Source organism: Rhamphochromis sp. 'chilingali' (assembly GCF_963969265.1).
Source record: "Rhamphochromis sp. 'chilingali' genome assembly, chromosome: 17".
NCBI classification, from domain to species: Eukaryota; Metazoa; Chordata; class Actinopteri; order Cichliformes; family Cichlidae; genus Rhamphochromis; species Rhamphochromis sp. 'chilingali'.
Genome location: NC_137944.1, coordinates 19,606,140 through 19,621,925, shown reverse-complemented (window position 1 = coordinate 19,621,925; position 15,786 = coordinate 19,606,140). Strand labels below are relative to the sequence as shown.

The 15,786-nt window shown below is 42.6% G+C and overlaps 1 protein-coding gene across 1 annotated transcript; it reads right to left on the bottom strand.

Moving 5' to 3' along the window:
* Positions 1–977: 977 nt before the first annotated feature.
* Positions 978–11,816, bottom strand: stmn2b (stathmin 2b). Its single transcript, XM_080862933.1, has 5 exons — positions 11,646–11,816; positions 5,637–5,732; positions 5,350–5,522; positions 4,572–4,763; positions 978–2,827 (listed from the first exon to the last, which is right to left on the bottom strand). The coding sequence occupies exons 1-5, from the start codon at positions 11,662–11,664 to the stop codon at positions 2,768–2,770; spliced, it is 540 nt and encodes a 179-aa protein (XP_080719059.1). The 5' UTR covers positions 11,665–11,816; the 3' UTR covers positions 978–2,767.
* Positions 11,817–15,786: the final 3,970 nt, after the last annotated feature.

The window sequence follows — 15,786 nt, the reverse complement described above, 5'->3', positions numbered from 1 at the left end:
TAAAACAAAACACAGCATTTTGATAACCTCATGGCATTTATTTCCTGCACAGCTGTATTCATTTTTCACTGATATCTTGTATTCACGATGAGAGAGTCAGACGACTTCTCCAGTCTCAGTGGGGTTAATGGTCTGCCTCGTGCTCCATGTAGCACTCTTTCACAGTCTGAGCCCGATGAATCCTGACGCTGTCACCTTGCAATATCCTCACTGCATGAAGGAAGAAAAACTACACTGATGGAAGAATCTATTTTTTTTTAATGCTGAATCTGGAGTGGACTAACTGAAGCAACCCAAGCTTATAAGCCTGCCCCACAGGCTTGTACTGGGGGCACTAAGCACGATGGGTGCACCACCTTATCCACCTCTCTTTTTACCCTCATACACTCATCAGGAACAGAATTCATCTGAGAACACGACCTTTTTCCTTCAACATCCAGTCCAATCTTCATTCTCCCTACCAAATTAAAGCATGTTTTTTTCCCAGTTTTCCTCAATGATAAGTGGTTTTCTTAAATCTAAAAGCTGTTTAGTCCCAATCCCCTGAGTTCCCTTTGCACTTAGCATGTGGGTATCCGCTAACACACTTCTGTCCTTCCACATTTTCATAATGCATTGTACAGTTCTTTAGCAGTTTCAGCAGTCTCCTTAGTAGTTTTCTTTGCTTGATGCCGGTTAATATTTAGCACCTTCTGGTTTAAGAAATGAGAAACTAATTACTGCATCGGTTAGGGTTAAATAACCTGTTGGCAGCTGAAACAGGTTAATCATTGCAGTAATTATCCAGTGGAAGGCTCATACCTGTTTGCTTAGTTAAATCCAGGTGGTGATTGTTGTACAGTCCAAAGAGTTATTGAAGCTGAATAATTCACCTACAGACGTGTTTATCCACGCATTGTTCTGACCTGACATTTTGTTTCAGTTACATAAAGAAAATAGTCCACTGGAAACACAAGCGTGCAGGAAAGAAGTCAGTCTGAGAGCCGGTTTCATTCACTGAACCCCAAATCTTTATTAACCACTGCTTGCTCACAAAGATATATGTGGAGAGGGGGAAACACACAAATGGATAGAGGAGACAAAGAGAGAGAGTGAGAGAGGCAGGTAGGAGAGTCGCTGTCTGTGCTGAACTTCTGACTGTAATGGTGTTTATTTATATTTAACCGGATCAATATCATATGGCACAAGGGTTGGTTTATCTACCCGCCGTTTCTGAAATACACACACACTTGCACACACACACACTCACACACATTTATGGGTCAACTGTGCGTGCGTGACCAACAGGGTTCAACCTCAGGCTTCAACACCCTGGTTACAAACCATTCGGACACACTCATATACACCTTTACAGATGGAAATACTGTGAATCGCTGCTGCAGTGATACCTGTCTTTATGGCTTAGAAGTCTTTCTTGTGCTGACCTTACAGTGGCATTTAAAGTGTCTCGGAGTGAAGTGCGATGGTTCCCAGTAGGTGATGGCGATGTCGCGGACTACTCTAGCCTTTGTGAAATGGAGAAAACTGGGATTTATTTTGTTTTTTTCTCCAAATTAAGCTTCACAGTAGCAGGTTTTATTATTATTATTTTGTTTTTGCACTTCAGCATTCTCAGGATGCACTTTGTCCCCAGTGGTGTCGTACGTTACAGTAACATGTGATTTAAATGTGACTGGAAGCCTGTTTACAGAGGAATATAAGAGGCCCGCCATTTGTCAGGGATGAGCTTTCCGGTGCCAGATGGACAGAAATTAGCACGCTCTGCCTGAGCTCTGTGGTTGCCTGTGTGGAGAGCATGTGAGTGAGTGCTTTTACAGTAGATATATATATATGTTGTATGTGGAGAGATGAAGAGTTTGCAGACGGAAGGAAGAAGGATGAGGATCGGCTCATTAAATGCTAAAGTGGCCTCCTGTGGTACAGTCACTACCCTACCTCACAGGAGTGGATGTGCGACGACGGCTTGCGGTCCTCACATGAACGCAAAACTGTCCCCCTTTGCCCTCTGTCAGCTTTCCTGCACTTGCTCCTCACTGATTGAATACTGGCATAAACCGGATGGATCTAATTTTGCCTCGCAGATCTGCTGGGTCAGATGAGTAAGCGGCCACTTGCAGGGGCGAAGGGAACTGAGCCAGGATGCGGGCCGTGTGAGGACGCAAGCAGTCACCGCCAACCATCAGCTAGCTGGCAAACTCACAACAAACACCTAAGCCTGTAATCACACAAGAGAAATCTAAAAGAGAAAACATTCTCAGGCTGAAATGAACAAAAAAAAGTAAACATGAAAATGAACAAATTATTACATCCATATATGCAAGGAGAAGAAACTTATATATAAAAATGGCACACTGCAATCAATACTTTTGCTGCTTGTATCGTACTGTATATAACAAAAAAAGGAAGTATTTACAAAAACCACTGTCACTTGTCAATTTGATTTTTTTTTTTCTTTTCCTCTCATTTGAAACGGAGCGAAAACATTCTTTTTTTTGGGAAGAGTGGACAGGATACATTGATCTTTCTTTTGTTTTTAATCATTTTTGCATTTTTCCCACCCCCAACTCCATTTGAAGCTCCCGCTGTGTCGGGGTGGCACCTCAGGCTGTGGTGGTTTGTACTAGTGTAGGGGGGAGTATGGTGGTGGGGGTGGAGAGGTGGGGAAATGTGGGATACGGGTGGGGAAAGGAGCGGGGTGGGGCGTTCCTCAGGGCTGGGGAAGGCGGTGGAGGGTGTGGAGGTGGGACATGGAACCAGTTGGGGTTTCTCACGCTGTCAGTGCTTCTCTCAATTCCTTGTTCCTGCGCACCTCCTGTGCATGCTTCTCCTAGAAAAAACATAAACACACACATTGAGGATGTCACGTTTTTCTCTGCTGCCAGCCGTTTCCTGACATTTTTCCCCCCTTGTTCACAGCAACAGTTTCCCTATGCTGACCCTTGGACTTCATTTCCCCTCTTGCTATATTTACCAGCCGTGACAGCACGGCTTGTATTGTTTTCCTCTTTCGAGTCCATGTATGTGTGTGCGAATGTGTGTTTGTGCAGTAAAATCTATTTCCAGACCTACTACCCAAAGGCAATTTTGAGTTTAAATGTCATTCTGTCTTTTGCTAATGATAACTTGATAAATGTGCAAGACTTTTCAAAATGATGGTGGAGAACACGAGTACTGAATAAGCAACTAACTCCCAACTGGTGGTGACTGTCCTTAGCTTGCTAAACAAGCTAGCCTTAGCTAGATTGTCCAAGTATGACCTCAGTCACACAGAAAAAGAAAAAAAAAAGGTATTCAGTATCAGGTTTGCTAGAGGTGTCACGAGCAAAGAGGGTGCTGCACCATAACCCCACCCATGTGACTGCTTTGACTGCTAACAGATTGCCTGTAGTCTGCATGGAAGACACTGATTGCAAACGCCTGCTAGTGCTAATGAAACTTGAAAAAGTGCGACGTTGTGTCCTGCCACTCCAACCAATATTTTACAAAAAGTGGTGTTATCTTTGTTAGAGACGTGCTTTACTGCTGCGTAACAAGTATTTGGCAAGTGTTTGCAGACAAATTGGCATCTTCCATGCAACGATGGGCAACTGCAGCAATCTGCTAGCGGCCAAGGCAATCACAAAGAGGTTTTGCTGGGACGCCATGTACCTGTCTATGAAACAATTTCACATAGTAACAGCAATTAAGCTCCTGCATCGACGCCCCAACTGATTGGGTAATAACTTTTCCTTAGCAACCACTGGTTACAGCAACTGCCAACAAGCATTTCCAACCAGTCGGGGAACACACATTTTTTCTTAGCAACTGGTGGTTGTCAAGCAGTTCCCAACTGGTCTCTAGGCCTGTGTGGGTGGGGTTAATGATAAGCTTTGGCCCTTCAGAAAATATAACATGGCAGAGGCTGTTGAAGCTTCAGACCAGTGGGTGATGTGACAGTAGCTACGTGTATCTTTTGTATACTGAGTAATGGGGGCTGATCGTGATCAGCTAACAAGCATTCATTAGCCTAGCTTAATAATATGGTTCCTATTTATTCTTGTCTTTATGAACATGAGAATATTATCCAGTACTTCAGCTCTAAAACACATTTGTCTTTACTGGTTTGTTTCATTGTCAGATTCATAACTGTAATAAAACATTGATGGTAATTATGTCACTGTGTGTAACGGCAGAGTCACTTTCAGTTTGTTCAGCTGTTTGTTTTGGACTCTTATAGCAAAGACAAATGTTATTACGTTTTCATAGTGCGAATCAGAAAATAGCAGATACTACTTTGACTTAGTGATAGATTTATGAATACAAGCACAACACAAGGTAGCTTTTCTTTAAGATTTCTCAGCTTTTCTGAGGTCACACCGTCAATATTTTGTCTGGGGATTTTGTAGTTGGAGCAACACAACGAGAATGACCGTTTCTTATTCACACTGACATCAGTATGTATTATACACAATATGAAGTAACAACTAAAATATTTATTTGCCTGTTTGCAAAGTCTCACAGTGACATAATTTTTATTATTAGCCGGATAATAAGAAGAAGAATTTTCAGATGGGACTCTCTCCGCTCCTCACCTTCTCCTGCAGGCGCTCCATCATGGCGGCCAGGTAAGCCATCCGGTTCTCCTCGATTTGCTCCATCTTCATCTGGAGCTTCTCTTCAGCCATGCGGCTGAAGTTGCTGTTTTCCTCCATGGCCTTCATCAGCACGTCGCGCTCGTGCTCTCGCTTCTCAGCCAAGGTCTGAAGCACATGCGCCTCCTGGCACTGGAGGAGGAAGAGGAGAAGGAGAAAGAAGAGAGAAGATGTCTTCCTAAATTTGTTCTTAAATGTGATTTACTGAAATCTGACCACTCATTGATTTATGTCTCTGAGAGTGAGTCAGAGATGGTGCAACAGATGCAGATGTTTAAACGATCTAGGAAAAGGTCTTTCCTCACCGGCTTAATTTTTTTAAAAACTATAATGAATTATTTACTATGTATTATAATTTATATTTCCTGACAGTATTGGGTAGTCGGAGTTAAAAAAAAATCAGTGATATTGATTGGTTGATTGATTTGGTGCTGGTTTGTTGGATTCGTCAGGTGCTGGACTCACTCTATTGACATTCGAATCAATGGGATGCAGGAATTAGCCGATGTCAGCCTCGATTTTTCATGACAGGCTTGAGGGTGCAGCAGCCAATGTGATGCACATTTATGTGAAATTAGATTTCAAGGGAAGCCAACCGATTATAACATCATAGCAGCAATATTTTGTAAGCTCGAAGATGATTTTGTGCTTTTGTTTGGCATTATTTTGTTTTCTTACACTTGATGTTTTTGTGTCTCTGTGGGGGGAAAATCCTTACCCGTCTTCGGTCCTCAGCTGCCTCCAGCTTCTTTTGGATATCCTCCAGGGAAATGTCCCTCTTTGGGGGACTGGTGATGCAGTGGGCCACTTCAGATACAGGGGAGGTCGGCTTCAGGATGACCTCAAAGGCCTGGCCTGAGGCGCGCTTGTTAATGGGCTTTATGTCCATATCTGCATGCGTGTGCAACAAAAACGAACAAAAGAAAGACAATTCTCACTTTTCTCTGCCTTTCTTTCTTCCTTCAGGTGCTTTTGGATAAAACAGGAGGCTTATATCCACCCTACCTTCATAGTCGCCCATGATATTTTTGCGGCTCTCGGGATACAGACAGGAGCAGATGAGCGAGAGAACTGAAATCTCCTTCATCTTCTCTTTGTAAGCTGCGGATACAAATGTGAAATATTACTTCTGCTTACTTTGCTGTCGTGCACACTTAGGGCCGCGCCTCTAACATGCACACAGGCAAAATATTAACCCAGTAACACAGAAAAAAGATGAAACATCTGTAACCTACTTCTACTTCCACGGGAGGTCTTTGATGTAAATATTAACATTTTTGGAGGGATAATTATTCATCAAGACGTCCAAAAGGAAATCTCATCAAAGGATGTCTGCTGCAGCTGAACTGCTCAGGGTTTTGCAGACATTTTGAGGCTTTTGTTTCCACTGAGGGGAGCATGACGGATGTGTCCTTACTTGACCTAATTTCCCCAACAGTCAAGATGCTTCCATCCCCACAGGATTCTCCACACATCATTAGCTATGCATTTATTTCGGCCTATTATTTATTAACGCCGGCAGACCAACGCCCTTGTGCTCCACAGCTTTTCTGTAGGTAATCAGCGATTAGTTGTATGGTTTTCAGGTAATTTTAGAAGCCAGATAATCTTTGGGTTTTTTATCTTCTTAGACTGTGGCTTATGGATAGAGGAGGCTAACAGCTACTGGTTTAGCTTATCAGCATAGCACAGCAGTATGGCTGTCCATCCCATGGTCCATTTACAGTCCAAAAACTTAATAACATTGAAGTGAAGCTGGCAGCAATTCATAGTTGCTGTGTTTGGCAACCTACACCCCTGCAGGGAGGAACAAATACTCCGAAGGGCAGACAGAAAATAAAAGTATGAAAAGAACAACCTTGTGTAACCTTGTTCTTTTTTCTTTTTTTTCATTCTTGTGTTTTTGGCACCTACTCCTTTGTAATTTGTGCTTTAAGTTCAGCAGCAGTCCCAGCAGAGAGAAGGCAAAAGTATCTGCAACACGCTGCAGGTTGTGAAATATTCTGCGTTTGCACATCTGTCAAGGTGCACTGCCTCATGGGGCAGATTTGCATGCCAACTGTCATTGTATGGCATAATCCATCACCCAGAGCACAAGGCCTTCAGGGCTGAAATGTGGCACATTGATTCATGATTTGCAGAAGGCCACAGTACCAACGTCTGAAATTAGATTTACTGGGAAAGAGCTTCTCTGTGGTGGGGTACAGTGTGATTAATACAAGCCGCTTCTTTTCTCTCATTCCCTTCTCACTCTCTCACTCTCACTCCCTGTGTCTCACTTTCTGCCCTGCAGACGGGCAGACGCCACCGTAATGTGATAAACTCTCAGATGTAGCTCTTGCTATTCTCCGATGGCCTTGTTAGCCCCTTCCCTGAGGAGGAAGAGGGAAAGAGTAAGAGCACAGCAGGAGGGAGGCTGATAAAAAAAACGAGAATTATTGGAAGAAAGGAGAGAGAGAGAATAGGAATGAAGATGAAAGAAACAGAAAAGAGTGCAATTTCTATGAGATGAAAGGAGAGAGAGAGTGAAAAGGGGTGAGAGGGGGAGAAAACACTCGAGTGGTGAGGTGTAGCCCTGCGATGGTGCCAACGCCTTTCTGACTTAAAATGAAATCACAGACGGAAGGATTATCAGCTCCCTCCACCGCTGACTGCCCTCAGGACAGCTAAATGGAAGGAGCCAAGTCAGGTGGATGCCACTTAAACTCATAATTACTGGACTGCACCATTTCTGCTGATGGGGGTGGGGGAGGGTGTCACTGGCTCATTACTGGGCTGTGTATATGTCAAGGCCCAGCAGCCATGTTCTCGTATGTACAACTCCACTTGACAGCTAAAGACTCAGACAGTTAACAATTCAGTGGAGCAGATAATTTGGGTTAATGGAGCAGATCAGTAGATATTCCTCTTTACTGGTTGCTGAGTCTGGGCGGGTCCTTTTTTTTCCTGTGGATCTACAGTTTCTGCAGTTCTGGCTGCAACTAATGATTTTTTCATAATCTGTTAATTCGATGGTGATTTTCTTGAAAAATTGGTTAATCACTGAAGTCTCTAGTTAAGAGGAGCTTGTTAGGTATCTCATTTTAGCTGGAAAAAAGCAGCATATCACATAAAAAAGGAGACTTTATCTGTATTGATGGACGAGTGGATAAATTCGCCCATGATTGCAGCTCTATCCTGGTTATTAATAAAGGTGCAAAAACTTTTTTTTGCTTTTCTATGACTGTTAAATTAAATTGATTCTCTTAAGAAGAACCGCTTGCTGTGAACTGAAACAGCTCTCCATGTCTGAAACCCACATTCCCCCCCCCCTTTCATTTCCATAATCAAAAATATATGAGAGTCACTATTATGTAGAAACATTAAAGTGCTACTGTATTCCTCCTGAGAGAATTCCTTCTGTAAGCAGTGTAATAATATGGTCATTCCCAGAGGATCACAAACATTAAAATGGCTAGCTACGGCGTTCCAAACAAAGGTTTCTGGCAGAGCTTCAGGCGTGCTGAAGCGATATATGTCAGTTTAAGATGAGATGAAGTAATTTCAGACGGGGACATCAACACTTTACTGCTCCCACTCCAATCCATCAGGCTGGTTCCAACCAGTCAGAGCTGCTCCTCCCGTCCCACAACCACAGACACAGCCATCAAACTGCACTTCCTCTTCCAATCCATCAGCCGAAAGAGTGCAGATCATCAATATCCACACTACCTCCACCCCCGCAAGCATCCCTCTTCCCCAGCACCTTCTGCATCCCCAAGCCTCCGTCTCATCTGTCGCTGGTGCACTCTCCCTCTCACTCTCTTTCTCTATTTTTTCACCCACGCTCCCAGCATCTCCTCAGAGAGAGTGCGTTGCCACAAACCGCCACACCCCTATTTGGTATTTTTCCTGGAGCCTCCCCCCCCCTCAGCCACACTCTTCCTCCCTTCTTCTTCATGCAGTCTTAAAAAACACCATTACAAGAATTTATGGGATAGTCACGTTGAGTAAAAAGGCACACGGGGTGGAAAAACAAATGAAATGACACTCTTAGCAGCACTAGGAGCAAATTGGCTACAAAACTTGCCCTACAAAATATGACCCTGTGCATCAAATCTCCACTGCCCTCTTGGGTGCTGTAGAGTCACAGCAGTGCGAGTTTGGCGCTCCTGTTCGGCACATACCAGCCCTTTACAGTCAAATCGCCCATCAGCAATAAAATCACAAGGTTATTAAGAGCAAAATTAGCCATTACGGGAAATATTAGAGCAGCCGGACGATAAAGGGCAAGTAGGGAAAATTTCTAATAGCTATCAATATGTGAGCCTGCAGCTAACAGCCACAATTAATATCATCAGCTGAGCATCACAAGCAAAGAGGATCAAATCCCCCCAATTTTAGTATGTTTTAGCACTTTTGCTTGAAACATGACAGTCTGTGCTCAAATGCGCGAAAATATCAGTAAAAATGCTGACAACTGTTCCCTGGAAATGAAGGAAAGAGGTATGGACACGTGAACATACAGAAACCGAGTATATGAGTATACAAAGTGGGAGAAAATGTTGTCATTTGAAAGCTGATCATAGACATCTCGCTAAGCTGACAGTGTGATGGATGTCTACAAATCACTTGCAGGTAGATGCTGCTCCCCTAGGTGATGATGACAGGCTGTACGGCTGTGACGTAGTTATTTAGTGTGCTCTAATATCTGTAATATAAACCCAAACTAACTGCATACACCAAATACTATCATTAATCAACAAACTGCTTAAATCAAGGTGGTGAATATGCGGATACTGTGCCAGGAAATATTAAAAGGGAAAATTCGGTTTCTAATACATGTTTAAAATAATGAGGTTGTGTCTATAAGATACTCTTGAGTCTGTAGAGAACAACCAGACTTGCCAAGGATGTTAAAATGTCTGAACTGTCTTTAACCCACATGTAAATTTTTATGACCACATCATGGATCACCACTGGACTGATGTCACCTCTTCCTCTGGCCTATCTTAAAAAGCAACAGTCATCTGAACCAGTAATGGGAGTGTGCTGCATAGATCGATGGAGTGATTAATCAGGATGAACTGGAAAGGGCAGAGCGAGCGCATCCTCCTCCAAGGCCAGTGCCCTATTTCGCAATTTTAAAGAAAGTGACTCGGCTCTGCATCAAAATTTAATGGCTTCTCCTTTTAGCTGTGCTCCGCCTCCCCGTCAGGTTTTCGCAGAGCAGTTTTTAGCGTGATCTTGCAGGCAGGCAGACATGGAGACAGACAAACAAACCTGAGAGACATGTGAAGATGAGATTTGGGATGTGCCGTTATCTGAGCTGCTTTTGTTGTGTGCACAGATTTTATGGAGCTAGTTGAATAACCACACCTAATTGGATATGACAAGTGGACCTGATAGGGATCAGGAAGAGTGCTTAGAAGCCTTAAAGCACACAGGAGTGGTCCTGATCTATATTATACTGTCAAGAATTTAAGATAACCAACAAAATCACATGTTTCTGGTGGCATTTATCATCCCTTTCTGTCCTTACATATAGTTGTATAATTTTCAACGTGAAACAGCAGTTTGGTTCTGAAACATTAAGACTATTCTTGCGCTTCTGCACAACCTACATGAACTCAGCGACCCGATGAATGCTGACTGGCATGATGGCGGAGTGTCTGCTCCATGCCCATCCCTTCCTGTCCGCCTGTCCACAGCTCAAATCACGGAGGAAAAAAGAGAAGGCGTAGGAGGACAAGGAGGAAGAGGAGAAGGGGGAGGGGGGGGGGAATAAATGTAACAGCCAGGGTTTAGTTGCTGGTTTCACTGAGTGCAGACACGAGGACCCTTACCGCTGTCCCTCAGCGTGCCCCTGCATCCATCAGCATGTCAACCATGCAGAAAACAAACACACCATCCCCTAGACTGACCACACACACACTGCTCTTTTTCTCCTCAAACACACACGCACACACGTTAGTGGTGGGCAGGGCTTCTTTTTTAGCAACCCTGCAGCTCCCATGCAGTGTTTATGGTCTGAAGAGGAGATGGGTTAAAAAGCCCAAATGAAACCGGGATGTTGAGATGCATTTACTGACACAAGGCCTTCCACCTGCCACAGCATGCATCCCATTTTATCCCCTCCCACCCCCCGAATATTTATGCCAAATGCCGTCATGTTTGCCTTCAAGCATCATTTGCAGCCCGATCATAAAACTCTTATCAAATATAATAGCTGTCAAATATAATTACTGTCAATAACCTTGCCAACAGGAATGATGTCTAATATTTCCGTCCCTTGTTGTAAATTCTTCCCTGGAATGCGAAGCAGTTCCTTTTCTTTCTTTCTTTCTTTTTTTCCTTCCCCCTCTCTATCTCTCTTTGATTCACGTCTTTGGCGGTAACCACAAAATTGGTTCAGCGGGCTTTAGACAGCGCAGCTACATAGGATGGCCCAGTTTTAATAATGAGATTTGTCACGGGGAAATATTTCACACCCTTGGAGAGCGGCTGGGTTGCTTTGAAGGGACCGTAGATGTTGGGTGGGGTCGCTGGCGCTGCATTATGCTGCACGGCTCTGAGTCAGGCAACAAGAGGCAGGTGCGGCAGGCAGGCATCGACAAGATGATGCTGTGCAGGCTGGGAAAACAGCCCGGCTTTTGCATTTATGGAGTATTTATGTATATGTTTTTTTTCTTTCAGCTGAATAAATAAATATGCGTCATTCACACGGCAAACTGAACCTCAAACTCCCCTCACTGATTGACACCGAACTGGATTTACAATTAGACAAAATCGATTAGACTTTTAAAGACCAAAATAATATTTAATAATAATAATGAATCTTCAAAATGCTGCATCGGATTTACAACTTCATCACATATTTAGCAGCGACTTGCGGAGGAGTCTGGCCGCTCCCTCCCAACAACCCTCAGCATCCTTTTGTGCCATGGGTGTCGCCACTGCCTCTCATCCTCCTCAAACTGCGAATCCGCTGTAATGTCACTAAAACACACACACGTAATAAAGTGCAAAACTCACCGATCGCGGTCTTAGCCATTTCTATACGGTAGTGCCTGGGCGGGTTGACCGGAGGAGTGTGCGTCAGTTGCTGGATGCTATCTCGGGGTGAAGGGACTGCTGGTAAGGCACTGAGTCAGCAGAGACGGGGACTGCCGGTGCGCCTGGTGGTCTGTGACGAGCTGCGTCAAGCAGCTGGCCAATAACGAAGGCATGAGCGGAAGTGCGCACCCCTCCGGAATAAAAGTAGCCATGAATCATTTTACTGAGGGACCAAAGAGTGGAAGCAAAAATAAATAATTACAAAATAATATTTAAAAAATAAAAATATAATATAACAATAAACTAACAAACAAACAAATAAATAATATTTGCACAGCAGCATTTATACAAGACTCAAGTCTCAAAATGTTTTAGTCTAACAAAGAATTTTTTTCTTGCTTCAAATTAAAACAGACAACGCAGAATTAATATCGGAATAAAATGCAATAAGAAATGCACTGAAAAATAAATGCTGGTGTCATGGCTCCAACTTATAAACGCGATGGCTTAAATAACCGGAATATGTACGGTTTTTTCTTTTTTAAGCACTATAAAATCTATAAACAAATTACATTAAATTTAGAACTGAAAACTGGTTTTCTCATTGCCAGCTAACATTTTATACAGCCAGACAATAATCATAAACTCTTAACAGGTGCATGTGAAGTATATGTAATATGCTAAGAGGAGAGAATATTTGTTTTTTGTTTTTTTTATTTGTTTGTTTGTTTTTTAATTAAACTGTGAGGCTCCCCAACAATTTGCGTAAACGTCAAACATTATGGAAAAGCTAAATATATTCTAAATACGTGTGTTTTATTTTGAAATCAATTGCAGGGACTCCCAACATCTAATCCAGTTGATTTGGCGGTGCCTGTAATGAGCGCTTTACCATGTAATGCACTCTACCACAGTCTCCTCTCCTCCAGGCAAACTCTGACACACCTAATGTCCTCCTGCATAACAGAGCGCCAACCCTGCTGTGACAGCTGATAGTGAGGGAGTCTCCTCTTTTGTTTCTGATAAACGGTTAGAGGTGAAACAATTGTGCGTGTGTGTGTGTGTGTGTGTGTGTGTGTGTGTGTGTGTGTGTGTGTGTGTGTGTGTGTGTGTGTGTGTGTGTGTGTGTGTGTGTTTATATCTATATCTATATATCTATGGGTATATAAAGATGTAAAGCTAGCTATATGCAAAGGCAAAAGACCACCAAACTTGAATTATTAAAAGAATAGCCTCTAGGTGGCAGCAAATCTCAAGTCTGTAGGGTACGCGGAGAAAAGTTCCTGTCAAAACTGGCAATAACAATACATCAACTAATGACTCAAAAAAACATCATCCAATATCCAAGAAAATGCACCTAATATGATATATAAAAGAAATACAGGCAAACAGAAAATGTAAGTCCATTGTTAGTTACTATTGAATTTTCATTCATTAATCTATTGTCTATATTTCCTCTTTGAATAATCATTTATTCATCATTTTGTTCATTTATTTTACTGTGTATAATGTATCTTATGTATTTATTTATTTTCTGATATATTGATATTCTGTCTGTGTCTGCAAATTGTGTCAACCCCAGGAACCATGATACAAGGTATTTGCAGAAATAGAAGGCAGAGAACAGCAAAAGGACGAAAAAGATGAGAACATTAACACTATAGTAGCATTTCCAAAGAAAGCTATCAGAGATTGGTGGAATGCCTGACCTTATTTCCACTAGACAGGAAATTGCACTCCCTTTTCTCTTTTTCAATTTTATTTCCAAAAATTTGAGCACAAAGATAGAATTTCTTTAGAAGTTTTTTCCATACTATCCTAAAGTACAGGGTCCTTATCACAAAGCATGCGCTTGCATAGATAACAAAGTCGTTATGTGCCCACTGTTTATTCATGTGTAGTGAGAGGTTCTGTAAAAAGCCAATGTTTAACTAGGCCCAACAATATACCAATGTTTGTAGCTGTGGCTTGTAATAAGGTGGCATGAATGGAATAAATGGCCTGTATTTATATAGCGCTTTACTAGTCCCTAAGGACCCCAAAGCGCTTTACATATCCAGTCATCCACCCATTCACAAACACATTCACACACTGGTGATGGCAGCTACATTGTAGCCACAGCCACCCTGAGGCGCACTGACAGAGGCGAGGCTGCCGGACACTGGCGCCACCGGGCCCTCTGACCACCACCAGTAGGCAACGTGTGAAGTATCTTGCCCAAGGACACAACGACCGAGACTGTCCAAGCCGGGGCTCAAACCAGCAACCTTCCGATTACAAGGCGAACTCCCAACTCTTTAGCCACGATCGCCACTCACAATTTACAACTCAAACCATTTACTAGGCTAAAGTAAAATAACTTTAACCTAGTAAACGGTTTGAGCCTCTTCATCCTTTCTATTTGTTGTTTTATTATTTATGGGATTCTACTGATGTACAGTTACTACTTATTACATAAACCTGTTCAATAGTTCATTAATGCAAATATCTGATCAGCCAATCACATGGCTGTAAATCAGTACGGGTCGACCTACTGAAGTTTTAATTGACCAGCATAATTTGAAAGAAAGAAGATTTCAATTATTTTGGTCTCAAAAAGAGAAGATATCCAGTGAGCAGCAGTTGGGTGAAAAAGTCTCTCTGAAGAGCAGATGGGCTACAGCAGCAGAAGACCACACTTGGTGCCACTGCTGTCAGTTGAGAACAGGAAACTGATGGTATAATTCCCATGGGCTCACCAAAACTGAACAGCAGAAGAGTGGAAGAATGTAAATAACATGAAATAAAGGGTGTCTGTCTCTGCGTTTGCCCTGTGTAAGACTTTCAACCTGTCAGGGTGTACCCTGCCACTCGCCCTGTGATAGTAGGGATAGGCTCAACAGTTCAGGCTCGTGCTGGTGGTGTAATGGTGTGGGGACAGGGGCGGATCTAGAGAAATTTTCTTAGGGTGGCATGGAAATGAAATGGGGTGGCGAAATAAAGCCATCCCATTATGGTTAAAATGATTCAAATGTAGTAAATATACACGTTTCATATAAATATTATATAAATATTGTATAACTTGACAGCACGGTGGCACGATGGTTAGCACTGTTGCCGCACAGCAAGAAGGTCCTGAGTTCAATTCCAACATCAGGCCAGGGTCTTTCTGTGTGGAGTTTGCATGTTCTCCCTGTGTTTGCGTGGGTTCCCTCCGGGTACTCCGGCTTCCTCCCACCGTCCAAAGACATGCAGCTTGTGGGGATAGGTTAATTGGATAATCCAAATTGTCACTAGGTGCAGATGAATGTGAGTGCGAATGGTTGTCTGTCCCTGTGTGTTGGCCCTGTGACAGACTGGCGACCTGTCCAGGGTGTACCCTGCCTCTCGCCCTATGACACCTGGGATAGGTGCCAGCACCCCCGCGACCCTGAAAAGGATAAGCGGAAGCGAATGGATGTATAACTTAATTATTCTCTGTAGCCCTCATAATTAAACATTTCAGTTACATAAAACATGTGCATTTTGATTTTATGCACTGTATAGCCTTTATAAGAAATAAACGAATATATTTATACAATCAAAATCCACAGAAAGCTATACCACATGGGGCGGTTCATTTACAGACACAAGTATAACTTAAGTTTCACTGTTTTTTGTTAGAAAAAAAATCAAATTGTTACATGCTTAAATTAACAATTTTCTGTGCTATGGGCTGAACCATTTGTTAATATTGGTGGTGGTGGTGGGGGGTAACATTATGCAATATATTCAGTTTTAGAATTTATATTCAGGGTTAACTGTAGCTAGGCTCAAAGTGTTAATGCTATCTTTTTTTTTAATAAACAACATTGTCATATTCAAAACCAAGATGGCAAGTGATCATTTTAGGATGTCACATGCCACCCTTCTAGATCCGCCCCTGTGTGGGGAGTATTTTCCTGGCACACTTTGAGCCCTTTAAAATCAACTAAACGTTACATAAAAAACTACAGTCTATATGATTACTGGTCCATCTTTTATGACTACAGTGTACCCACCCACAGTCTCCAGATCTAAAGAAAAAAAATCCATTTTCATTGCTTGACAGAGCTTCAACTGTCTTACTGTCTACTCTTCAAACAGATCAAATCATCGCTCA